This window comes from Herpailurus yagouaroundi, unplaced genomic scaffold (genome assembly GCF_014898765.1).
Source record: "Herpailurus yagouaroundi ecotype Mexico unplaced genomic scaffold, PumYag 77, whole genome shotgun sequence".
Taxonomy (NCBI): Eukaryota; Metazoa; Chordata; class Mammalia; order Carnivora; family Felidae; genus Herpailurus; species Herpailurus yagouaroundi.
Window position 1 is genome coordinate 36,551,529 of NW_024412388.1, and position 27,297 is coordinate 36,578,825.

At 37.8% G+C, this 27,297-nt stretch overlaps 1 protein-coding gene and 1 non-coding gene across 12 annotated transcripts in view; one reads left to right on the forward strand and one right to left on the reverse strand.

Annotated features, from left to right (window-relative positions):
• Nucleotides 1-27,297, forward strand: part of MAST2 (microtubule associated serine/threonine kinase 2) — a 221,376-nt gene that overhangs the window by 120,277 nt on the left and 73,802 nt on the right. For 5 of the 11 annotated variants that reach the window (XM_040470078.1, XM_040470080.1, XM_040470083.1 and 2 more), the window contains one exon: nucleotides 10,402-10,596. The exons of 5 other annotated variants lie outside the window; for them this stretch is intronic. In XM_040470078.1, the coding sequence (XP_040326012.1) occupies nucleotides 10,402-10,596 (195 nt within the window). Of the gene's footprint in view, nucleotides 1-7,390; nucleotides 7,662-10,401; nucleotides 10,597-27,297 lie in introns of those variants that run through there. One more of the 11 variants, XM_040470088.1, reaches the window with a different exon arrangement.
• LOC121027862 (U6 spliceosomal RNA) lies at nucleotides 3,342-3,447 on the reverse strand. Its single transcript, XR_005788949.1, has one exon. It is a non-coding gene; the product is annotated as a U6 spliceosomal RNA (small nuclear RNA).

Consider the following 27,297-nt stretch of genomic DNA (forward strand, 5'->3'; position numbering starts at 1 on the left):
AGGATTCGGCGCTCTCAAAGAGCAAAAGGTCTTAATTTTTATATTGTTTAGCTTGTGAATTTTTATTTTTTGTGAGTTCAGTTTGTGAGTATTCATCCTATGTACATCCAAGAAATCCTTGCCTGTCCTGAGATCATGAAGATTTTCTCCAGTGTTTTCTTCTAGAAGTTCTGTAATTTTAGCTTTTACATTTGGGTCTTAGTCCCTTTTGAATTATTTTTTACTTTAAAAATTGTGATAAAATACATATAACATTTAATTATACACATTCTCAAGTATACAATTTAATGGCATTAAGTTTATTCACAGTGTTGTGCAACTATCACCATTATATTTCTAAACTTTTTCATCACCCCAAGTATAAACTCTGTAGCCTTTAAGAAATAAGGCTTTCCCAGCCTCTGGTAGCTCTATTGTACTTTCTGTCTCTATGCATTCACCTATTACAGGTACTTCATGTGAGTAGAATCACACAATATTTGGCCTTTTATGTCTGGCTTATGTCACTTAACATAATTCATTTTGTCCATATCTTACGTCAATTTTGGTAAGATATTTTTTGAGTTTTTCTTTTTTAATTTTTAATGTTTATTTATTTTTGAGAGAGACAGAGTGTGAACAGGGGAGGGGCAGAGAGACATAGGGAGACACAGCATCCAAAGCAGGCTCCAGGTTCTGAGCTGTCAGCACAGAACCCGATGCCGGGCTCGAACCCACAGACCGTGAGATCACAACCTGAGCTGAAGTCGGACGCTTAACCGACTGAGCCACCAAGGTGCCCCTTGAGGTTTTTAATTTATGTTATTGGCATAAGTTGTTCCTGGTATTCTCATTCTTTTATTGTCTGTTGAAGTGTTGCGATAGCCCATCTTTTATTCCTAAGAATGGTAATTTGTGTTTTCTCTCCTTTGCTTCTTGATTTGTCTTACTAGGAATTTTTTTTTTTTTTTTTTTTTTAGGGTAAACTACATCCAATGTGGGGCTTGAACTCACGGCCCCAAAATCAAGAGTCACAGGCTCTAAACTGACTGAGCCAGCTGGGTGCCTCTGTCTTACTAGGATTTTTATTAATTTTATTAATATTTTCAAAGAACCCACTTTTGGCTTTGTTAATTTTTTCTATTTTTTCTTTTCTGTCATTGATTTCCTTTTAGAAGCATATCCTAAACCATTGAGGCTGCCTCTAGACCTCAGGACAGGGCTCTTCTGTTCCCGCCCCCCCCTTTTTTTTAATTGAGATGTAGTTGACAGACAGTGTTTTAGTCATTGATTTCTGCCTTTACTTGTATGTATTCTTATATTTTGATTTTTAAATTTTAATTGGCTTTTTTTTCAGTTTTTAATCTAGAGGCATAAATTAGTGTAAGCATTTTATTTTTTATTTTTTTTATTAAAAAAAATTTTTTTTAACGTTTATTTATTTTTGAGACAGAGAGAGACAGAGCATGAACGGGGGAGGGTCAGAGAAAGAGGGAGACACAGAATCTGAAACAGGCTCCAGGCTCTGAGCTGTCAGCACAGAGCCCGACGCGGGGCTCGAACTCGCAGACCGTGAGATCATGACCTGAGCCAAAGTCCGACGCTTAACCGACTGAGTCACCCAGGCGCCCCTAGTGTAAGCATTTTAATGTAAGCATTTAAAGCTATAATTTCCTTCTAAGTGCTCCTTTAACTGCATACTATAAAGTTTGATATGTTGTGTATTCATTTTAAATTAATCTAAAATGGGGCGCCTGGGTGGCGCAGTCGGTTAAGCGTCCGACTTCAGCCAGGTCACGATCTCGCGGTCCGTGAGTTCGAGCCCCACATCAGGCTCTGGGCTGATGGCTCAGAGCCTGGAGCCTGTTTCCGATTCTGTGTCTCCCTCTCTCTCTGCCCCTCCCCCGTTCATGCTCTGTCTCTCTCTGTCCCAAAAATAAATAAACGTTAAAAAAAAATTTTTTTAATTAATCTAAATTATTTTCTAATTTCCTTTGTCATTTCACCTTTGATCAATAGCATATTTAGAAGTGTGGTTTAATTTCCAGATGTTGGGGAATTATGTAAAAATTGTAATTGATTTTGAATTCTGTTGTGTTCAGATAACATGCTTTATAGGATTTCAGTCTTTTGAAATTTCTTGAGATTTCTTTTATGGTCTAGCCTGTGGTTTTTCTTGATGTATGTTCAATGTGTTTTTGATTAGCTACCCTGCATTCTAACTGGTGCCTTCTCAGCCTGGTGGAACTACTATATTTTCTTGAACTGTAGCTGTCTGTACCTCTGTAAGAAAAGTGTTCCCAAGCAGAGGGCTGGGACAACTGGGATGTTTCCCCTTTTACTGGGTTTGCATTTTTGTGTTGCCTTTTCCCAGTGCCTGAAAACTGCTTCGTATGCTTTGTCTAGTTTTATGGGGCTTTGTAGCAGAATAGCTAGTTTTGTCCTCCTTCATACAGTTTGTCTAGTTTTATAGGGCTTTGTAGCAGATTAGCTACTTTTGTTTCCATAACTCTCATAGTTGCAGGTGAAAGTTTGACAGTCTTAATGCCTAAAATTGAGAGTTTTTTCTTAGTTCTCTCATAAGTGAGAACCTGTATTTTGTTTCAAGTTAATGAAAGTGTCATTTGTACTTTGTCATTTTCCTCCTTAGATAACTTATTACATATAACAAAGTTGTTTAACATGACTTTTGTCCCTGTTATAATCTATAGAACTGAGTTATATATATATATATATATTTTTTTTTAAAGTTAGGTATGATTTTTCTTACTTTTTCCAGTAAAATTAATCATTTCAGTCTTTATTCAGTCTTGCTAGTGACCATTTGTTTCATCATTTTTCAACCAGCTGAAATCTTTAGTCATTTTAGCATCAAATTTCAAAATAATTTACATTAAACCTGTAAGTTTTTCTTTATTTTCTGTGATCACTTTGCTGTTAAACCACAGGAGGAAAAAAAAAAAAACACCTTTCTACTTGGCTAAACATTAGATAGATAATATTAAGAACAATTATACATGCATCTATATTGGCATTTACTTCTGTTCTTTGACTATGATGGCTTATTTCCTGTTTATTCAATCTTTTCTTTAGTGCTAATAATTGTATGTGTGCCTTCTGTGTGCAGTGAAGTCTGTTCACTTTCGTTAATTTTGTTTTTTAATTTAAGCAGTACAACTTATTTGTAGATTTTTTATTTCTTAAGTTCTACTTTCCTGCTTTTTCTATCTCTGTCATGATTATATCTTGTACTCATTATTATAATGATCTATAGGATTTAAAAAGAAAATGTAATTGTATTCAGAGAGTATCAAGTTTGAATACATATATTTTATAGTTTTCAAAAATATATTGCAAACTATAAAAATATGGAATGCTTCCTGAACTTGTGTGTCATCCTTGCCCAGGGGCCAGCTAATCTTCTTTGTATCATTCCAGTTTTAGTATATGTGTTGCCAAAGTGAGCACAAGTTTGAGTATATTTTTATAAAAATGTAAAGTAAAAAATTGAAAATTTTCATGCTTTTAAAATTATTTTGTTTTTAAGTATTTTAAATTATTTACCCTAAATTTAAGAATGTTGTGATTTCAGGGCACCTGGGTGGCTCAGTCGGTTAAATGTCTGACTTCAGCTCAGGTCATGATCTCACATTTCGTGAGCTTGAGCCCCGCATTGGGCTCTGTGCTGACAGCTTGGAGCCTAGAGCCTGCTTCCGATTCTGTGTCTCTCTCTCTCTCTGCCCTTCCCCTGCTCACACTCTGTCTCTCACTCAAAAATAAATAAACATTAAAAAAATTTAAAAATTTTGTGATTTCTGGATACATCTGAGTATGTATTATTTTTTTTAATGTTTATTTATTTTTGAGAGAGAGAAAGTCAGAGGGAGAGTGAGAGAGAGAATCCCAAGCAGGCTACGTGCCGTCAGTGCCTGACATGGGGCTCGAACTCATGAATCATGAGATCATGACCTGAGCCGAAATCAAGAGTTGGACACTTAACTGATGAGCCACCCAGGTGCTCCTAAGTATAGTTTTATAGATAACATTTTAATTTTAGCATTAACTATACAATTATCAGCATAAAAAATTAGCCTTTGGCCTTACATATGTTATGTCTAGACCTGCACATAAATAAACTTACTGGTGATATGAATTCCTTAATTCTGCAAAATGTTCCTCAGCTGCCATGTGCTCTGGTATGAATACTGAGGTAAATGATAAATATCTTTAGAACCATGAATTGGAACAGAAAGAAATTAAGTAAATAGTTGTTGGGTTGTATTTAGAACCATACTTGGATTAGACAAGAAATCTATTTTATTCATGTTATCTGAGAGGAGGAAGGATTTGACAGGTTAATTAATTTGTCTTTTTGCTTACTTCTAAAGCCCTTTGCTGTTCAGATACTTTATAATCTCAGCAGAATTCTCTCTGAAGTTTGCAGTTTCACAGTCCATAACAGCAATCTGACATGGTTGTCTTCTTAAAAAATACAAAGGAAGAAACATGTGGGCAACTGTTTTCCTGAGGTTTGAACAGTGTAAGTCATGAGAATGGATTTTTAGGGTTCTACTTTGTCAGTACAGAATTGTAAGTCACAAGTGTGATAGAAGCAACCCATTTCTTTAATGAATTTATTTTTGTGTATTTGTTATTTTGCAGAACTGCTAAAGTGAGAAGCCTGTGGCAGAGACCCTTCTTGCCTGGCCTAAGGGTAGTAATGCAGTTGATAAATAGTTGTGTGAACAAATAAGAAAAAGCAGATGTTTAATCTTCCATACCTCAAATTGTTGAATGCTATCCAGTCCCAGGGAAATGTTAAGCTCTCCTAGTGCTGACACAGCCACAGGAATATTGGCACAAATGTATTATAATGCCACTAAGTTTAAAGAAAGTGCTTTGTGTGGGGATGTTAAACTCTGGGAGTAAGAGTGATGCCTTCTTTGGGTTAGATGAAGGACATAAAATATGACTCCCATTCTCTAAAAATCAAATATTTTCTAACCTTTAGCATTATTTAAGGAGCTCCATGCTCTGCCTCCTCTCCCAATTTATTATTGCACAGCAGGCTAGAGAGAAGTGTATTTGCTGCTGTTGTCAGAATCTTCTGCTGAAAGGTATTTATAGCAAAATGGTTCATTACATTGATTCTAGAGATTACCTCAGTTCACCAACTTGGCTGAAGACAGGAATACTTCTGGCTAGCATACACAGTTCATATGTAGGATAACTAGGTGCAAATATATTGAAGAAAGGGTACTTTCTGCTTTACCACTGGCATGATTTTAACATCCTCGTGCTGCCTTCTTTTTTTTTTTTTTAATAATGAGAATAATAATAGCACATATATTATAGGACTGTGATGAGGACTACCTGGGTATTATGTGTAGTGTGCTTAGAATAGAGTACATAGTAAGTACTTACAAATGTGTAAATGTTCGTTGCTGTTATGTCATCATTATATATTACTATTATTATTGTTCAGGAGCATGGGCTTGGGTATTAGAGATTGGACAATGTTGATTAGAAACTTAAGGCTGGCCTTAACTTAGCCTGAGATGGGGATAGACCATGGTTGGTTTCTTAGTTGTGGGAGTGTGGGCTTTTGTGACTGACCCTGATAATTACTTGTTGAGAGGTTGTAGATTTCAGAGTGTTTCCATTTTCATTAGGACTTATAGAAAACAGGGGATTCTGAAATAGGAGCTGTGAGAGCCAAGTGATGGACTAGTACATGGAAGGAAGAGTGAGTGTCTGTAGCTACTAGGTGGGGGCGAGTTTGCTTGGGTAATTAGAACAGTGGCTTTCAAATTTTGTAGACTCTGACCCCCTTTTTTAAAAAAAAATTTTTTAATAAACTCTATTTATTTTTGAGAGAGAGAGAGAGATTGAAGCAAGGGAGGGTCAGAGAGAGAGAGAGAGGGAGACACAGAGTCTGAAGCAGGCTTGAGGCTCTGAGCTATGGACACAGAGCCTGAGGCAGGGTTCAGACTAACAAACCATGAGATCATGACCTGAGCCGAAGTCAGATGCTTAACCTACTGAGCCCCCTAGGTGCCCCTACTCTGACCCTTAATAACAAAAAGATTTTATATTGCAGCCCATCACATGTGTTTACCTTTGTATATTTATATGTATTACCAGTAATAGATGTCACAAACATACATATTTCATAAAACAGTTCTGTGTGAAGCACTCTGATATTTTCTATTCTATTTCATTCTGTTTTCCTTTTAAGAAAATGTTGGTCCTGACTTCCTGAAATGATTTTATGAGTTAATAAAGAGTTGTGACCTGCAGTTGAAAAGTATTGGTTGGGGTATGAATTAATCCTTTGAATGTTACCCTAGAAAAACAGTTTGACATACTTTGTCATCTAGATAAATGAGTTGGCAGGTGCTCTGAAGCAGGGGACCAAGACTTTTGCTTACTCTGGCTCCCTTAGCTGTTGTTGTTTAGCTCTGCTTGATCACTTGGCTTTACCTGAGCACTTGGCTTTCTTCAGGCCAGGCTGTTTTTGTCAGATGGTTTTTTGTGTGTCTGGGAGCTAGCTCCTTGAGGGCAAGACCTATAATAATAGCTAACGGTTCTGTAGCACTTCTGTGCTAGGCACTTTTCTGTTTTACATATATTAATCTTCACCACAATCTATAGGTACCTTAATTATTTGCATTCTACAGATAGGGAAAACAAAGCATACAAGGTTAAATAGCTTACACTTCTTTAGAGTTCTTCTGTAGCTTACCTTAATGTCTTGTGTAACATCTGCCATGCAAATGATGTTATTAATAGTTACTGGTTGAAATTAAACCAATACTTTCTGGGCTTATTTTCTTAGCTTCCTATGGCTTTTCTCACCACAAACTTATTCAAGTGATTAGAGAGTAATAGAAATTGAATTAAAAATGATGTTAAACTTTGTTTACGGAGGGAGTACAGAGTTTATTTAAATCGGTCAAATTCAGAATTTGAATAATGGCTATGCTTTGAGTCCTAACATTAAGACTGTAATACTTCACCTGACCTGTGCTTGGCAATGAATAATGTTGCAGAAATGCCCATGTATTCTTAGCTCCTTAATTTACCAATTTGGGATCTTAATATTCTTTCTTCCAATCCACCGCCCACTGCAACAGCTGTTCTATAGTGGCCCACACCTCCAGAGTTAATGGCATTTCTGTCACAGTGTGAGTTTTCAAGTTGGTATTTACGGTTTTGCCAGAGTCTTCACTGCTACCAGGCCTCAGGGTTGGAGGTTGCAACTGACTTGTGGGGGAGGGAGTTTGGTGCTTGTCACTGGGGAGGAACAAGGTGCTCTCTGACGCTCTGATTTGTTACAGGCGGAGTGTGAATGATGTCAGGCAGATCTGAGGACAGCTGATTCATTTGGGATCTGGGACTCCTCACTGTGCCTCATTGCTGCCTCCTGGGCGTTTAAGTCTTTTGCAGTGGGGGTGGGGTGGGGGGATTCTGAATATTATGTTTTAGAAGAACAGTGCTTTAATTTTTCTCTTAAGTTTGGGAAACCTTTGTAAGTTTCCTTTGGCTTATAGACTGCATACCCCTTGTGTGAGAGAACTTCCTGCCAAGACTCCCGAGTGTGAGAGGGCAAAAGCTTGAGTAGCCAGGAAAATGATGAAACGAAGGAGAGAGAGACTGGGAGCACCATGTCTGCGGATTCAGTAAGGAGGCTGGGGTCTCTGAGTAGAAACTGGCACATGTCAGGAAAAGAACTAATGCCAACTAACACACTTTCATTTGCTTGGATAAAGACTCTGCTTTGGAGATGCCAAGAGGGCTGGGCTGGCTTCATAAATTCAAGGTCAAAACACTGGTCCCTGGCAGGGGCCTATGGAGCTTCTAGTTCTGAAAATTGAGTTCGATATCATTTTAGGGGTGCTTAGGTACCTGGGGAACTGGGTTAATGATTAAGATCTTTTTTCCTGCCTTGAAAGCAAATGTGTATTTAAATTTACTGTCAAAGCTGCCTATACAAGCTCCATGAATGTGGGAAACATATGGAAGTGAAAGTATCTTCTCCTTGGACTGGAGAGGGTATTGTATTTCTGCCCCTGGCCTGTCAGCTCAGGACCTCAGATCTGCCCTTGCAGATCCAAGCCTGAGTCCTTTCAGGTGTGACCTAATTTTATTTCTGTGTTGGCCAATATAGAAATAAAATAGAAATAGAAGAATACTTAGATAAGGATTTCAAAGCTGGGCAATGGAAGAAGGCTTCCATTTCAGGGTAGCTTTTCCAAGAGCTGCTCAGGCTTATTTAATGAAGAAATGCAGAGTGAATTGATCAGCAAGTTAGGGAACCAGGGAATGAAGTGTCCTATAATCCATTTCATTCATTGATCTGTCTTAAACTGCTTTTATGTAACTCACAGGGTAGAGGGAATGCACTTCAGATTTTCTTCCCCTGAATGTTAGTGTTTACCTGGAGTTAGTGTGGTATACTTAAATAGACATACTTCTTCAGTGGGCTTTCTTTGGATCATTGCCTTCTGTGTTAGTGGATGCTCATTGATTGAATTAATGATTCAACAAGACCTTGGAAGACTGGACTTGTTTGAAATATATAATTAGAAGGATTGGCATATGTTTTAAAAATTCTCCTACTTAGACTAAAAGTTAAAGACCATAAAAAAGAAGCTTCATGAACTAAAGTATCATTTAAAGTAAAAAGGACTTGTTAGTAAAACTTTAAATTTTTAAAATTAAGCTTGTAGTTTAAGAAAACATAAGTGGTCAGAATCATGCTCTCCAAATGTTGTTGGTGCACTGCTATTGGTAATCATTCGTGATTTTGAATTTAACTTAGGAAAATTCCCCCTGAGGAGCTAGTAAGTAGTTTCTAAATAACCTTTCCTTTTTCAAACAATCCTTTTTAAACTCTAGCCTCAGTGTATAACCAGTTTGCAGAGTGTTAATTAATAGATAGTAGAGAATGAGAATTGGTTTTCATAGATTTATAATCTTAATTATATATTCATCAACATGACTAAGCCTCATATTATGTGATAAGATTTATAACTCCATAAGCAATATTATTTAGGTTCATAAGAACTGTCTTTTCAAAAATAGTTTTTAAAATATTTTTATTTATTTTTGAGAGAGAGAGAAAGCGGGACAGGGGATCTGAAGTGGGCTCTGTGCTGACAGCAGAGAGCCTGATGCAGGGCTTGAACTCACAAACCCATGAACGGTGAGATCATGATCTGAGCTAAAGTTGGATGCTTAACTGACTGAGCTACCAAGGTGCCCCAATAAGAACTGTCTTATTGTATGTTCTAATTAGCTGTAGCTTGTATACACTAGGGAGTTGAGTTTTGAAATAGTTCCTTAGAAAAGTGAAAATTCTTTTTGAAAGTGAGGAATTAATCCAAAATTAATATTTCTACTTCTTGTAATTTTTATTAATATGTTGAGTTTGTGGAAATTTGTGCACACTGGTAATTTTAAATTATTTTCTGCCTTCTACATTATCATTTTGTATCCTCTTTTTGTGTACTCATCTGAGAAATATGCTGAAGCCAGCTATAGGGATAATTAGTAGTAAATATCTCCTTTGAATATATGTAATTAAAACAAGTAAAATGTCACCATATTCAAATAGCCAGTAGTAACAACATAGGCAACTAACATTTTTAAACAGGTGCTTGTGTGATAGATACCTAAGTTTTTAAAAAATCTTTGAAATGTTGTGGCTAAATATGGTGTTTGTATGGAAAGCCATGCTCCTACTATAGCAAATTAAATGCTGTGCATCTGTCAATTATTTTTCATCATCTGTGACATATCAATCAATGATCAACAAAGTAGAAATCCATATTTACCATCTGTTTTCAGTCTAATGAGGTTATTTACTTAATAGTCTTCGTTAAGACTTAACACATCAAGAGGGCTAGGTTGTTTTTAGGGGAAAAAAGTAAACTAAAATACTAAAATTTAAATAGAAGCAAAATTTATTGTACAGAATTAAATGATGTTATTTAATGTACTCATTAGTCAAGAATTAGCTAAATAAATTGGTGTTATGGTAGAGATAATCTAATTTATGAACTATTAATGTTTTACTTTTACGGACATACACATTTCTCTAGGAAGTTTTAGTCATTGAACATAAAATATTACTTCTTGCTAATTGATGATTTGTAGTAAACTTATAATATATTTCCAGAAGCCAATTCTAAATACTTTGAATACCCAAAGCTTAAATTTTTGGTTTTAATTCTGTGGATTAAGTTTTAGTCTCGATGGTCATTCTGTGCCAACACTACACTGAGGTATGATATGTGAGAATGATTTTTGACCACTATTTTTGAGCCTTTTGCCTAAACTAACCCACTTTGAATATATTTCTTTTTGGTTGAGAAATTATCCCTGACCCTTCTTTTTTCTACTGTGGTACCTTGTCAGAATCTCTACTCTTTGCCGAGGATCTGAAGTAAACCAGCACATGTTTCCACCCACATCGGCTCCAGCTCTTTACTTCACTAAAATCCCATTTAGTGCTGATTGTGCTTTGGCTACTTCTCCTCTTGCCTTTTTCCTGAACCCACAAGTTCACAGCAGTCCTGGCAGTCCCTGTTCCAGCCGCCCACTGCAGTGGAGGTAAGGAAACCTGCTGTGATGTGAGTGTGGCCTTAGTGATTGCTTTTGGCCAAGTAGGTAAAAACCCAGACCTTTCTCCTTAATGATGGGAAGAAACAGAATAAAAGTCACAGAGAAAAGTAAAAGGAATTTCAGAGATTTCTGCTGTATTCAAAATTCAAGAGAAAGTAATATAGCATATCAGTAGTTAAGACAGTTATGTGCCCATTGTGACTATTGGACAGCCCTCTGACCCCTCCATAGGAGAAGCATAGCATGGCAGAATGCTAGAGCTCTCTAAAGGTTAGCTAGTCCAAATGCCACATTTTATACAACAGGAAAACTTGATTCTGAAGTAGGTTAAGTGATTTGTTTATATTGCTGAAAATAATCTTCTCTTCAGTTCTTTCTGTCTTTTCGTATAATCAGCATTTGAGTAATACTATGTGCTGGACAGTGTTTTAGGCATGAAGAACAAAAGAATGAACACAAAGAGGTAAAATACCTGCCCTCCGAGGAGCTTAGATTCTAGTGGAGGGAGACAAATTAATGAATGAATATATAACAGATGGACATATGTGATATGGAGAAAACAGGATGAGGAGAATAGGGAATGTGAGGCATAGGGATTGACATTTTATATAAGATAGTCAGGGAGGGTCCTCACTCATAAGTTGACATATGAGCAAAGACCTGAAGGACAGTCACAGAGCTAGAATTAGAGATATCTGAAGGAAGAGTGTTTCAGACAGAGACAACACTAAGTGCCAGAGACCTGATCTAAGAGCTTGCTTCATGTGTTCTTCCACAGAATCCAGTGAGGCTCATGTGGAATGAGTTAAGAGGTAAAAAGTGGGAAATGAAGTCTGAGACATACGTGAGAAGCCAAATGGAATAGAGCTTTAAATCCATTACTGGGATTTTTGTTTTTATGTTGAATGACATAAGAAGCTGTTGGAGGGTTTGAAGCAGGAAAATGTTATGATCTGACTTAAATCCAAAGGATCCCTGTGGCTATAGTTAGAAGGGTACCTGGGGTGCCTGGGTGGCTCAGTTGGTTAAGTGCCGGACTCTTGATTTTGGCTCAGGTCATGATCTCACAATTCATGAGTTCAAACCCTGCATCAGGCTCTCCACTGACAGTATGGAGCCTGCTTGAGATTCTCTCTCTTTCTCCCTCTCTCTCTGCCCCACCCCTACTCACACTGTGTGTCTCCTTCTCAGTAAGTAAATAAGTAAGTAAGTAAGTAAGTAAGTAAGGCTACTGTACATTCTAGGTAAGACACAATGGTTGTTTGAACCTACGGTGGTACAGGTGGTAAGAAGTGGTCAGATTTGAGGATATATTTTGGAGGTAAAATCTATAGGATTTGTTGATGGATTAGATGCAGAGTTTGAGAAAAAGATGAGTGAAGGATGACTGAGAATTTGAGGTTGAGCAGCTAGGAAACTGGAAGAACCATGAACTGAGACTGAGAAACTGTAAGAATAGCTAAGACATTCAGTTAAAGATAGGTGAACTCTGGGTTGAAGATTTATAAGGAATTATCAGGGTATAAGTGAAACAAATGATTAGATTTATGAGATCATCCAATGAGTGTCTGTTGATAAGGAAGAAATGTCAAAGGATTGAGCCCTGGGGCCATCTGACTTTGAGAGATTGGGGAGATGAGGAACTAGCAGCAGAGGGACTGAAAAGGAGTGGCTTTTTAGAAATGAGAAGAATCAAGAGAGAGGTATATTGGAAACCAATCATAATTTTTCAAGAAGGAAAGTGTGTTTGATCAATAGGTATTTGTTAAGCTTTTTGTTAGGAAAAAAAAGTATTCTGTTTTTGCATCTAAGATACTTCGTTTGAGTAATATAGTATATTCTGAACCTAAATTGTTTTGCAGCCCCAGGTTTTCTCTTCCCAAAATGACATATTCATAACATTCTTTACTAAATATTCCCATACTGGGGGTGGGAATTGGTATTTCATAGTCCACTGTCACTTCCAGGCCCTTGTCTTTATTACCTTCTTTCCTCTTTTAGGCTTATTTTACTCACTTTTATCTTTTACCCCTGCTCATTGCTGTCATCCATTAACTTAGTTTTGTTCTCTCTATTCACATTCAAAGTCTAGCACAGAATCAGTGCTTAGTGAACACAGCGATGCACATAAATTCTACAAATCCTTACCATGTAGATAAGTCTGTTGAACATCACTGTTATTGAGCAACTGAGAAAATACAAGTTGAAAGAAGAGAAAAATGATTCTAGTAAACAATGTGAGGAACTAAAAATTGAGAGCTACTGGCAGTGAATTTGACCTCTAAAAATAGATGACCCAAAGGGTGCCTGGCTGGCTCAGTCAGTGGAGCGTGTGACTCTTGATCTCAGGGTTGTGGGTTCCAGCCCCATGTTGGATTTAGAGATTATTGAACAATAAAATCTCTTTTAAAAATAATAAAAAGGGATGACACAAGAGAGAGGGAACTCTCTTGCGGTGGCCATATTGAGTTCTCTTTTATTCCCATGGAGTATAACTATTGTTATGGATTGAGTTGTGTCCCCCTAAAATTCATTCGTTGAAGTTAAAATCCCTAGTACCTGTAATGTGAGTGTATTTGGTCTTTACAGGTTAAATGAGGTCATTGGGGTGGGTCCTAATACAAGTGGTGCCCTGTAAAGAGGGATTTAGGGCACAGACATAGAGAAGACAGCCATTTACAAGCCAGGGAGTGAGGCCGTAGAAGAAACCCACCCTACCGACACCTTCCAATCTCCAGAACTGTGAGGCAAAAAATGTCTTTTGTTTGAGCCACCTAGTCTGTGGTACTTAGTTGTGGTAGCACTAGCAAACTAATATAGACCTTGAGGCTTTTGGCTGCATTGGCCTAAAGTCCTAGAAAATAGTATCCTTTTGCTTGGTTGTTAGAACAGGCCCTGCTCAGAATCTTAACCTTCCTTATTGACTGCATCTTAGTGATGTGCTTAGGACCTTACAAATTATTGCCCATAATAATTTGAAGAACAATTACGGCACAGTTTTAAAATGATGCCTACTCTAACTGTATACTACATTTCTGTTTGTTCCTTGATAGGAAAGGATGGTTGGGTCTGTTTTAGGCAAGCTTGATGGTGGCTCTTAAATGTCTTAGATGGGTCTGATCAACCTTAAGAGGCATAATAAATATGATCATGATTGGGGTTGAATTAATTAACCTGTAACTTTAAAGTTTATTTTGAGAGAGAGAGCAAGGGAGGGGCAGAGAGAGGAGAGAGAGAATCCCAAGTAGGCTCTACTCTGTCAGTGTGGAGTCCAATGCAGGGATCGATCTGTGAGATCGTGAACTGAAATCAAGAGTCAGATGCTTAACTGACTGAGCCACCCAGGCGCCCTTACCCTATAACCTTTAGTTATCTTGTATATCTTCCAAGAATATGATTCCAGCCTATTGATTGGCATTCAGACATGGGTATTGCATTGTTGACATAACCTGATTTGAAGGGATGCTAGATATGGTCTATGGTGTAACTGGTATCCCTGAAGAGAGAAAAGGCAATTGTGTTTTTGGCTATTCCCTGGCCCAGCTAGGCCTCCTGGGGATAAGAATTTGGTGTTGGCAACTTCTTGAAACATAGAATGGTTTATATTTTGATTCAGTTTTAAACTGCCATAGACTTTGTCAGCCCTGTAGTTGGGAGGGTTTGCAGCAAGAACTCCTTATTAGAGTTTATATTGGAAGGGTTCTAGCTCTAGTCCACTCCCTACTGTGTAGGAATTCTTTTTTTTTTTTTATTTTATTTATTTTTTAAATATAATTTATTGTCAAATTGGTTTCCATACAACATCCAGTGCTCATCCCAACAAGTGCCCTCGTCAGTGCCCATCACCCACTTTCCCCTCCCCCTCACCCCCCTATCAACACTCAGTTTGTTCTCAGTATTTAAGAGTCTCTTATGGTTTGCCTCCCTCCCTCTCTGTAACTCCCTCCCCCCCCCCTTTCCCTCTCCCATGGTCTTCTGTTAAGTTTCTCAAGATCCACATATGAGTGAAAACATATGGTATCTGTCTTTCTCTGACTGACTTACTTCACTTAGCATAATATCTTCCAGTTCCATCCATGTTGCTGCAAATACCCAGATTTCATTCTTTCTCATTGCCAAGTAGTATTCCATTGTATGTATAAACCACATCTTCATCCATTCGTCTGTTGATGGACATTTAGGCCCTTTCCATAATTTGGCTATTGTTGAAAGTGCTGCTGTAAACATTGGGGTACATGTGCCCCTATGCATCAGCACTCCTATATCCTTGGGTAAATTCCTAGCCGTGCTATTGCTGGGTCATAGGGTAAGGAATTCTTTTTTATACAGTGACTAGTAAAAAGCTATTCAGCCTTCACTTAAACATCTTCAGCAAACAAATTCACTACTGAAGTTTGCAGCTGGTACTAATTCAGCCCTCTGACCCCTCCTGTGTCACATGTGTGAGAGGCTTTTTGTAGACTTTTACAGCAAAGGACAGGTGTTCTTTTGGACTTCCTCCAAGACTAGGCAGCCTTTGAAACCCCTTTTTGGTAGTGTCAAGATTGTTTCCTGCCAAAGAGAAAGCACTATTTTCATTTTACCAACACCTGCTTTCCTTGTCTGTCTTTTTTTAAACAACTGCTTTTCAAAGTGACTCTAAAAGAGGAACATCTCTAGAACTTGTTCTTATCCTGGCCCTGTTGTGGTCAAATTACTTCACTTCTTTCTGCCTCAGTTTTCTACATCATTAAAATGGGGATAAAAATAGCCCTTCAGGGGTTGCTGTAAGGATTAGATGAGTCAATACATGTAAAATTGTTGAGAATACTCAGGCTGCTATAACAGTTACTGTGTTGCTGTTTTTGTTGGAAAACTCACATGTTGCTGATCCCCACACTTCATGTTGCTTCTGTTCGTTTTCTCATATTCTTATTTTCCCTTGGATAGCTCTAGGTATCACTTATCATTATGTCCTGCCCACGGAAGCTTTGTTACTGGCAGCTGGGTGCTCTTCTGCCCTCACATGCGGTTTCACTATTTGCTACTAAAAATTGGCCAGTTGGGGTGCAGCAGGATGTGGACTAAAATGAGAAAAACTCTTTTTGGGCTATTTTTGACAGTGAGGAAAATTCATTAAACTAGGTTTAAAGTGTTTCATTTTCCCTCTCCTCATAGGTAAGGGAAAGAACAGCTTGAGAGTATCATCAGGAAATAGGATTCTCCTATTAAGAAAGGGAAAGTGCTTTTTTTGTTTGTTTGTTTTCTTTTTTTTTTTTAATGTTTATTTTGAGAGAGAGAGCCACACGTGCAGATGCACACATGTGAGCGGGGGAAGAGCAGAGAGAGTGAGGGAGAGAGAATCCCAAGCAGACTCCACATTCAGCATAGAGCCTGACATGGGCTCTATCCCACCACTGAGAGATCACAACCTGAGCCGATATCAAGAGTTGGTCACTTAACTGATGGAGTCACAGCCCGTGTTCTTTTGCTTTTTAAATAGAAAGGTAAAGTAAGGAAGAATACTAGCTGTGACTTAACCCCAGGAAACTTTGTATAGCAGAGAATTTTTCATAGATCCTGGCTACAGGTAACTCTGAATAAACATATAGTTCTATTTGGCAAGATGCCACAGGCTTGTTCTTGGATTGTTCAACTTCAAGAAGCTAAAGGTTTCTAAATGGCATTTCTGTTTCTGGAAGTAGGAAAATTTTGTTCACTAAAAAACTCTTTTTTAAATGTTGTATTATAGAAACTCTCAGAAACATTACAAAATACAAACAGTAGTCTTCTATCTTGAGTGTCTACTTATCAGCTCATGGTCAGTATATTATCTCTTCTGCATCTCTGCCTATTCCCCCCAACCTGATTATTTTAAAGCAAATCCCAGACTGTATCATTTTATCTGTAAATATCTGTTCTTATAGACTTTTCCTACATTCTGAATTTTGCTCATTGCATCCCTGAGTGGTTATTTAACATAGTTCTTATGACCTCTGTGTTTCTCATAAACTGGTGGCTTGATCTGATTCTAGTTTGATTTGGGGGGCCAGAGAAGAATACTTAGTAGTTGGTTTGCAGTGTACAATTGTCAGGAGGCAGGTTGTGTCAACTCTTTCCCGTGTTTTGATAGTATTGGCCATTAATAATGTCACCTTAGACCCATTATTTTATTAAAAGTTTGCAAAAAAAAAGTTGATATTCCCATCCCCTTTCCATTTATTAGCTACAATACTTACACAAAAGGAATTTCCCCCTTTTTATCTATTTGTTACCCTTACTCTTGAGTCAGTTTAGCTAGATTATTTCCTGGGCCTTCATCCTGATGCCTCAGTGTCACCAGTTTCTTTGTCTTGTTTCAAACCTGGTAACTACTCCTTTGTAGTGAAGATTCTATACCCAGAGTAGTGATTTTTGTGTGTGTAAAGACCCTTGGAGCTTGCCATTTAAGTAGCTGCTAACTGATTGCTAAACTGAAGAAAACCTTGGCTTCCTCTTTTGGCTCCTAGTAGTCATCCTGGGACACCATTTATGTAGACCCTTGTTACATAGGTGCTCCGAGAGGTGAGAACTGATCCAGATAGCAAGAACCCAACAGCCCAGGCAATTGCAAAGATAAATGTTATTTCTTAGGGTTCTTTAGAAGGGGCTCTTGCAACAGCTTCTCTTTCATGTCCCTGGATGCTACAGGAAGAGAAATCAATGCCAATCCTGATTGTCATAGGGGCTCGGGTCAGTCCCTTCTTTTGTCTTGGTAGATAGGAGGTTTGGAACTGGAGAGTTCTGGACACAAATAATTTTCAATGATTTATCAGATAGATAGAGTTATCAAGTATAGAAGAGTTAATTTTCACGGTTTGCCTTCAGGATAAATTCCTAGAATTGCGGATGCTGAGTCAAAGAATAAATGCATATGTAGTTTTATTAGCTATTGTCCAGTTTCCCAAAATAGTGGTTATATCATTATGTATTTCCACCAGTGGGTATAATATAATGTCTACAGTAGTCTCCTCTTATTTGCAGGGGACCCACCAAATGCCTGAAACCATGGATAGTACCCAGCCATGTATATGCTATGTCTTTTCCTATATGTACATACCAGTGATAAAGTTTAATTTATAAATTTGGCACAGTAAGAAATTAACAGCAATAGCTAATAATAGAACAGTTATGACAATATACTGTAATAAAAGTTATGTGACTGTGGTCTCTCAAATATCTTGTCCTCACTCTTCTTGTGATGATGTGAGATAATAACATGTCTACATAATGAGCTGAAGTGAGGTGAATGATACAGGCACTGTGATGTAGCATTAAGTACTACTGACCTTCTGACGTTATGCCTTCCCGACTATGGGTAACTGAAACTACCAAGACTGAAACTTCCAATAAGTGGGGACTTCTGTTGTATGTCAATTATACTTCAATTAAAAATAAAAAGAAATTAAAAATTAAAAAGCAGGGGGACTACTGTATTTGCTCACAGCCTTGCCAACTGAATAGATTATCAAGCTTCTGAATTATTTCCAATCTGATGGGTGAGAAATAGTATCTCAAAGTAGCTAACTAAAAAGTCATATTAAATTGTTCCTTAAGGATAAAGAATGTATTTCCCAATCTTATGTGGAGGGAATTAGTTTTCCTGTCCTAGGAAATTAAGGTGGAATCATCCATTATTTCATTCAACTGTATACTAGATACTCTGAGTGGGAGAATAGGCCTAAATAGGCAGTAGGAAAGTTCCCAGCACATGGTGGAGTGAGAGGGAATGCTGTTTATCCAGTAAGCTTTCAGCCTTCAGCCTTATTCATTTCTATTAAGCCATTCTGAGAACATTTCAGGTGATTGCTCTGGAGGTTAGCAGCTATTAAAAATAAATAATTTCAGGGGCACCTCGGTGGCTCAGTCACTTGAGCATCCAACTCTTGATTTCGGCTCAGGTTATGCATTGTTAGGAAAACTTTTGTTCTACCCTTTTAGTTCAGTGCCTGGGGGCCTGTGACTTAAACGGACAAAGGAAAGATTAATAGGAGGAAAGGCATACAATTTTTATCAATATTTACACATATAGGAATTCACAGAAAAGAAATGTAACTCAAAGAACTGGTTAGACTCAGAAAGCTTACGTATCCTTTTACAAAGGAAAGAGGATTTGGGCTTTAAGGCATGATAAATTGTAGGGAATAATAGGAAATATGTGAAGGAACTAATGGAACATTATGCAGTGTTTATGTTTATGCAAACACATTGTAGCTCTTCTCTCCCAGGTACAGAGGGACACATTCCTCAAAGGGAAATTTGCCTGGTTTCAGGCAGATAACGAGAGGACAGAGAATTCTTTCCTTTTCTTTTGATTCTCAGTTGCCTTTGGCTTAAAAAAATCCTTTTGCCAACGTAGCGTATTTTGCGGTGGCAAATTCTGGTCACCTCCAGCATCTTTGGCAGAAATATTACGGTTCCTGAAAAAGGATGGTGTGTTCTTCTTGTTGCATCCTATCAGGTGATACAGGCTTTCATTATATCCCATTACTGTGAAATTAACCTTGATCACTTGATCTGCTAGTTTCTCTGCTCTAAGATTATTTTCCCCCCTCTCTAATTAACAAGTATTTTGAGGGAAATTTCTTGAAATTATGTAATTACCCTACTTCTCATCAAATTTTAACTCACTATTTTTAGCATCCATTGATGTTTCTTGGCTGAATTATTATTCTATGCTGGTTGCCAAATGGTATTTTTCAAATTCCATCATTTTTTCTGCACTCGTCCATTGGCACTGCACTGTAAAGAAAAGCTTTTTCTTCTCCCTGTTCATTTTTTCTCTCGTATCAGCATGAATTCAATGGGCTCTTATTTTATTTAGTGGGTTGTAATCTGTTAATAACATTATATATTTTGATATTCAAATTGTACCATATTTAGTCAAGAGGAGTCTCTTATGCTGGTGGCTGCTGCTTTTTTTTTTTTTTTTTTTAACATTTCCCCACCATTCTTTGAGAACTTCCTAATTTTCTGGCTCTGTAAGACATTCCTGGATGGCTTATTTTGTATCTTCCCTGCTCTAGCCCTTGTATTAGCCATTTCTCCAAAGAACATGGTTCCTTTTAGTGGAGAATGGTATTTAAAAGTCAAGATATGGGTGATAGGCATGGTTGCTGATATTTGGGTTCACTGTTCCTAGAGAATGTGTATATATGTAATATGCATGTGTGAGTGCCTTCTTCCCCCAACCCTCCAACCACTTGGCCATCATCATAATAACCTAATGGCTTCTAGACTGAATTATTCAGGAAAAAAGAAGAGGAAGGAGGATTCTTAGGTCCACTAAGTACATAAGATATAGTCTTAGATGCCTGTATATATATAAAAAAAAAAAGTTTACTGAGATACAGTTTATATACTGTAAAATTAACCAATTCCAAGTTATCCAGTGGTTTTTGATGAGGTTCTGGGGTGACAGAGGTGGGGTGGTTCGGAGCTGATGGTCAAGAAAGAATTCTTGAAGACATCATTGGTGCAAAAAGGTGATTTTATTAAAGCACAGGGAGAGGACCTGTGGGCAGGAAGAGCTGACTTGGACCCTGTGGAGAGACTGGTTATATATTTGGGATTTGGGAAGGTAAAGTGGAGGGAAGGTTCCAATGAGATTTTCATATGCTAAAGAAGACTCACAGGATACTGGAGGCCTAGCTCTTGTCAAGAACCAACCCCCATCACCCCAAAAAACCTCATCAGTTTTTGTCAAATTTGTAAAATTGTGCAGCTATCACCATAATCTAAATTTAGAATATTTCCTTAACCCAAAGAGTTTCCTTGTGCCCATCGTACCACTGTACTGTTTCTCCTAGGCAACCACTTACCTTAGGCAACCACTGATTTGATTTTGGCTGTATAAATTTGCTGTTTCTGAACATTTCATGTAAATGGAATCATATACTTTGTAGTCTGTTTCTGGTTTCTTTCTCTTAGCATAATTTTTTTGAGGCTTCAGTGTGCTAAACAAAAAATATGCAGCCGAGAATCCTTTATCCAGCAAACCTGTCATTTAGAATAGAAGGAGAGATAAAGGTCTTCCCAAACAAACAAAAACTGAAGGAATTTGTCACCACTAAACCAGCCCTACAAGAGATCCTAAGGGGGACCCTGTGAGACAAAGTACCAGAGACATCACTACAAGCATAAAACATACAGACATCACAATGACTCTAAACCCGCATCTTTCTATAATAACACTGAATGTAAATGGATTAAATGCGCCAACCAAAAGACACAGGGTATCAGAATGGATAAAAAAACAAGACCCATCTATTTGCTGTCTACAAGAGACTCATTTTAGACCTGAGGACACCTTTGGATTGAGAGTGAGGGGATGGAGAACTACCTATCATGCTACTGGAAGCCAAAAGAAAGCTGGAGTAGCCATACTTATATCAGACAAACTAGACTTTAAATTAAAGGCTGTAACAAGAGATGAAGAAGGGCATTATATAATAATTACAGGGTCTATCCATCCAGAAGAGCTAACAATTATAAATGTCTATGCGCCGAATACCGGAGCCCCCAAATATATAAAACAAGTACTCATAAACATAAGCAACCTTATTGATAAGAATGTGGTAATTGCAGGGGACTTTAATACCCCACTTACAGAAATGGATAGATCATCTAGACACACGGTCAATAAAGAAACAAGGGCCTTGAATGAGACATTGGATCAGATGGACTTGACAGATATATTTAGAACTCTGCATCCCAAAGCAACAGAATATACTTTCTTCTCGAGTGCACATGGAACATTCTCCAAGATAGATCATATACCGGGTCACAAAACAGCCCTTCATAAGTTTACAAGAATTGAAATTATACCATGCATACTTTCAGACCACAATGCTATGAAGCTTGAAATCAACCACAGGAAAAAGTCTGGAAAACCTCCAAAAGCATGGAGGTTAAAGAACACCCTACTAACGAATGAGTGGGTCAACCAGGCAATTAGAGAAGAAATTTAAAAATATATGGAAACAAATGAAAATGAAAATACAACAATCCAAACGCTTTGGGACGCAGCGAAGGCAGTCCTTAGAGGAAAATCCATTGCAATCCAGGCCTATCTCCAGAAACAAGAAAAATTCCAAATACAAAATCTAACAGCACACCTAAAGGAAATAGAAGCAGAGCAGCAAAGACACCCCAAACCCAGCAGAAGAAGAGAAATAATAAAGATCAGAGCAGAAATAAACAATATAGAATCTAAAAAAACTGTAGAGCAGATCAACGAAACCAAGAGTTGGTTTTTTGAAAAAATAAACAAAATTGACAAACCTCTAGCCAGGCTTCTCAAAAAGAAAAGGGAGATGACCCAAATAGATAAAATCATGAATGAAAATGGAATTATTACAACCAATCCCTCAGAGATACAAACAATTATCAGGGAATACTATGAAAAATTATATGCCAACAAATTGGACAACCCGGAAGAAATGGACAAATTCCTAAACACCCACACTCTTCCAAAACTCAATCAGGAGGAAATAGAAAGCTTGAACAGACCCATAACCAGCGAAGAAATTGAATCGGTTATCAAAAATCTCCCAACAAATAAGAGTACAGGACCAGATGGCTTCCCAGGGGAGTTCTACCAGACGTTTAAAGCAGAGATAATACCTATCCTTCTCAAGCTATTCCAAGAAATAGAAGGGGAAGGAAAACTTCCAGACTCATTCTATGAAGCCAGTATTACTTTGATTCCTAAACCAGACAGAGACCCAGTAAAAAAAGAGAACTACAGGCCAATATCCCTGATGAATATGGATGCAAAAATTCTCAATAAGATACTAGCAAATCGAATTCAACGGCATATAAAAAGAATTACTCACCATGACCAAGTGGGATACATTCCTGGGATGCAGGGCTGGTTCAACATTCGCAAATCAATCAACGTGATATATCACATTAACAAGAAAAAAGAGAAGAACCATATGATCCTGTCAATCGATGCAGAAAAGGCCTTTGACAAAATTCAGCAATGTTTCTTAATAAAAACCCTTGAGAAAGTTGGGATAGAAGGAACATACTTAAAGATCATAAAAGCCATTTATGAAAAGCCCACAGCTAACATCATCCTCAACGGGGAAAAACTGAGAGCTTTTTCCCTGAGATCAGGAACACGACAAGGATGCCCACTCTCACCGCTGTTGTTTAACATAGTGCTGGAAGTTCTAGCATCAGCAATCAGACAACAAAAGGAAATCAAAGGCATCAAAATTGGCAAAGATGAAGTCAAGCTTTCGCTTTTTGCAGATGACATGATATTATACATGGAAAATCCGATAGACTCCACCAAAAGTCTGCTAGAACTGATACATGAATTCAACAAAGTTGCAGGATATAAAATCAATGTACAGAAATCAGTTGCATTCTTATACACTAACAATGAAGCAACAGAAAGACAAATAAAGAAACTGATCCCATTCACAATTGCACCAAGAAGCATAAAATACCTAGGAATAAATCTAACCAAAGATGTAAAGGATCTGTGTGCTGAAAACTATAGAAAGCTTATGAAGGTAATTGAAGAAGATTTAAAGAAATGGAAAGACATTCCCTGCTCATGGATTGGGAGAATAAATATTGTCAAAATGTCAATACTACCCAAAGCTATCTACACATTCAATGCAATCCCAATCAAAATTGCACCAGCATTCTTCTCGAAGCTAGAACAAGCAATCCTAAAATTCATATGGAACCACAAAAGGCCCCGAATAGCCAAAGGAATTTTGAAGAAGAAGACCAAAGCAGGGGGCATCACAATCCCAGACTTTAGCCTCTACTACAAAGCTGTAATCATCAAGACAACATGGTATTGGCACAAAAACAGACACATAGACCAATGGAATAGAATAGAAACCCCAGAACTAGACCCACAAACGTATGGCCAACTCATCTTTGACAAAGCAGGAAAGAACATCCAATGGAAAAAAGACAGTCTCTTGAACAAATGGTGCTGGGAGAACTGGACAGCAACATGTAGAAGGTTGAAACTAGACCACTTTCTTACACCATTCACAAAAATAAACTCAAAATGGATAAAGGACCTGAATGTGAGACAGGAAACCATCAAAACCTTAGAGGAGAAAGCAGGAAAAGACCTCTCTGACCTCAGCCGTAGCAATCTCTTACTCGACACATCCCCAAAGGCAAGGGAATTAAAAGCCAAAGTGAATCACTGGGACCTTATGAAGATAAAAAGCTTCTGCACAGCAAAGGAAACAACCAACAAAACTAAAAGGCAACCAACGGAATGGGAAAAGATATTTGCAAATGACATATCGGACAAAGGGCTAGTATCCAAAATCTATAAAGAGCTCACCAAACTCCACACCCGAAAAACAAATAACCCAGTGAAGAAATGGGCAGAAAACATGAATAGACACTTCTCTAAAGAAGACATCCGGATGGCCAACAGGCACATGAAAAGATGTTCAATGTCACTCCTTATCAGGGAAATACAAATCAAAACCACACTCAGATATCACCTCACGCCAGTCAGAGTGGCCAAAATGAACGAATCAGGAGACTATAGATGCTGGAGAGGATGTGGAGAAACAGGAACCCTCTTGCACTGTTGGTGGGAATGCAGATTGGTGCAGCCACTCTGGAAAACAGTGTGGAGGTTCCTCAGAAAATTAAAAATAGACCTACCCTATGACCCAGCAATAGCACTGCTAGGAATTTACCCAAGGGATACAGGAGTACTGATGCATAGGGGCACTTGTACCCCAATGTTTATAGCAGCATTCTCAACAATAGCCAAATTATGGAAAGAGCCTAAATGTCCATCATCTGATGAATGGATAAAGAAATTGTGGTTTATATACACTATGGAATACTACGTGGCAATGAGAAAAAATGAAATATGGCCTTTTGTAGCAACGTGGATGGAACTGGAGAGTGTGATGCTAAGTGAAATAAGCCATCCAGAGAAAGACAGATACCATATGGTTTCACTCTTATGTGGATCCTGAGAAACTTAACAGAAACCCATGGGGGAGGGGAAGGGAAAAAAAAAAAAAAGAGGTTAAAGTGGGAGAGAGCCAAAGCATAAGAGACTGTTAAAAACTGAGAACAAACTGAGGGTTGATGGGGGGTGGGAGGGAGGGGAGGGTGGGTGATGGGTATTGAGGAGTACACCTTTTGGGATGAGCACTGGGTGTTGTATGGAAACCAATTTGACAATAAATTTCATATATTAAAAATAATAATAATAATAATGTTTTTGAGGCTTATTTGTTGTAGCACACATCAGTAGTTCATTCTTTTTTATTCCTGAATAATGTTTCATTGTATGAGTAGACCATGTTTTGTTAATCCATTCACCAGTTGATGGACATTTGGATTGTTTCTAGTTTGGGACTATTAGGTGTAAATATTGCTATGAACATTTGCATACATGTCATTGTATGGACATATGTTTTCATTTCTCTTGGACAGAATCCTAGGAATGAAATTGTGTTGTATGGTAAATTTATACTTAACTTTTTAAGAACCTCCAAACTGTTTTCTGCAGTGGCTATATCATCTTATATTCCCACCAGCAATATTTGAGGGGTTGTTTTTCTACATCCTTACCTGCACTAGATATTTTGTCTTATTGATTATAGCCATTCTAGTGGGTATGTAGTGGTAGCTTATTGTGGTTTTGATTTACATTGTCCTGATGATTAGTGATATGGAGCAGCTTTTCATGTACTTTTTGGCCATGCATGTATCTTCTTAAGAGAAATGTCTATTCAAGTCCTTGGCTCGTTTAAAAAAATTTTTTTTAACGTTTATTCATTTTTGAGAGACACAGACAGAGCATGAGCAGGGGAGGAGCAGAGAGAGGAGGAGACAGAATCCCAAGCAGGTTTTAGGCTGTGAACTGTTAACACAGAGCCCCACATGGGACTCAAACTCACTGACCGACTGCGAGATCATGACCTGAGCTGAAGTCGGACTCTTAACTGACTGAGCCACCCAGGTGCCCGTCAGGGCCTTACTCGTTTTATTTATTTATTTTTATTTATTTTTTCCTTTTATTGTATTTATTTATTTTTATTCTTTTTTTTTTAATTTTTTTTTCAACGTTTTTATTTATTTTTGGGACAGAGAGAGACAGAGCATGAACGGGGGAGGGGCAGAGAGAGAGGGAGACACAGAATCGGAAACAGGCTCCAGGCTCCGAGCCACCAGCCCAGAGCCCGACGCGGGGCTCGAACTCACGGACCGCGAGATCGTGACCTGGCTGAAGTCGGACTCTTAACCGACTGCGCCACCCAGGCGCCCCTATTTATTTTTATTCTTGAGAGAGAGAGAGAGAGCATAAGTGAGAGAGGGGCAGAGAGAGAGAGAGAGAGGGAGACACAGAATCCAAAGCAGGCTCCAGGCTCTGAGCTGTCAGCACAGAGCCTGAAATGGGGTTTGAACTCATAAACCGTGAGATCGTGACCTGAGCCAAAGTCGGACGCTTAACTGACTGAGCCACTCAGGTGCCCCCCTTTGCTCATTTTAAAATCTGGTGTTGTTTGTTGTAGGAGTTCTTTATATATTCTAGACATTAATTTTCTATCGTGTCTTTGATTGATTTTGTTCTGGTCCCTTTTGGATTACTAATTATTTTAAAAAGAGGTATGTTCTTCCTAGTCTAAATGTTTCCATGAAGTTTATGTGGAAGAAGAACCAAGGCAGTGAAGTGGACTGTTTGGAAGTGTCTGTGGTTGATAAGTAAGCTCATTATATTGCAGTTTTTTTCTCTCTAGTTGTTAAGTCTGTGCTTAGGCCTCTACACTATGGTCCCAAATAGAATTCAGGAAACAAACTCATATAACCATTTAATCACTGTGTCTTTGGTTCCTTAAAACGGTCTTTCACTAATTCTCTTTCTAATTACTTTGCCTCAGAGTTTACCTCATCATTGAGTTTTAGTAATTTTTAAAATTGACATTATATTAGTTTCAAGTATATAATATGATGATTCGATATTTGTATGTATTGTGAGTAATCACTACAATATGTCCAGTTAACATCCATCACCATACACAGTTATAGGGTTTTTTTCTTGTGATGAGAACATCCAAGATCCCCTCTCTTAGCTCCTTTTAAATATGCAATACAGTATTATTAACTAGAGTCACCACGCTCTACATTAAATTGCCATGACATTCATTTTATAACTGGAAATCTGTATCTCATTTTGCCCCCCACCTCCCACCCCACCTCAGGCAACCACCAGTCTGTTCTCTATATCCATAAACTCAGTTTTTTGTTTTAGATTTAGCATATAGATGAGATCATGTGGTATTTATCTATTTCTGTCTGACTTATTTCACGTAGTATAATGCCCTTGAGATTCATCCATGTTGTTGCACTTGGCAAGATTACATTTTCGTTATGGCTGAATAATAATCCACTGTCAGTATATGCCATATTTTCTTTATCCATTTATCCTTTCAATGTCTATAATTTTAATTTATAAGACATTTAATTAAATTCTTTTCCATACCCAACAATTCTTATTTCATTACTGCTAGTTTTGCATTAATCTTTATTTTTAAAATGCTATTCATTTATATTTCTGATAAGCTAAAGTGTTCTGTATTTGCAGGTCTTTCCCAGGTTGGTTGGTTTCTTTCTTTCTTTCTTTCTTTCTTTCTTTCTTTCTTTCTTTCTTTC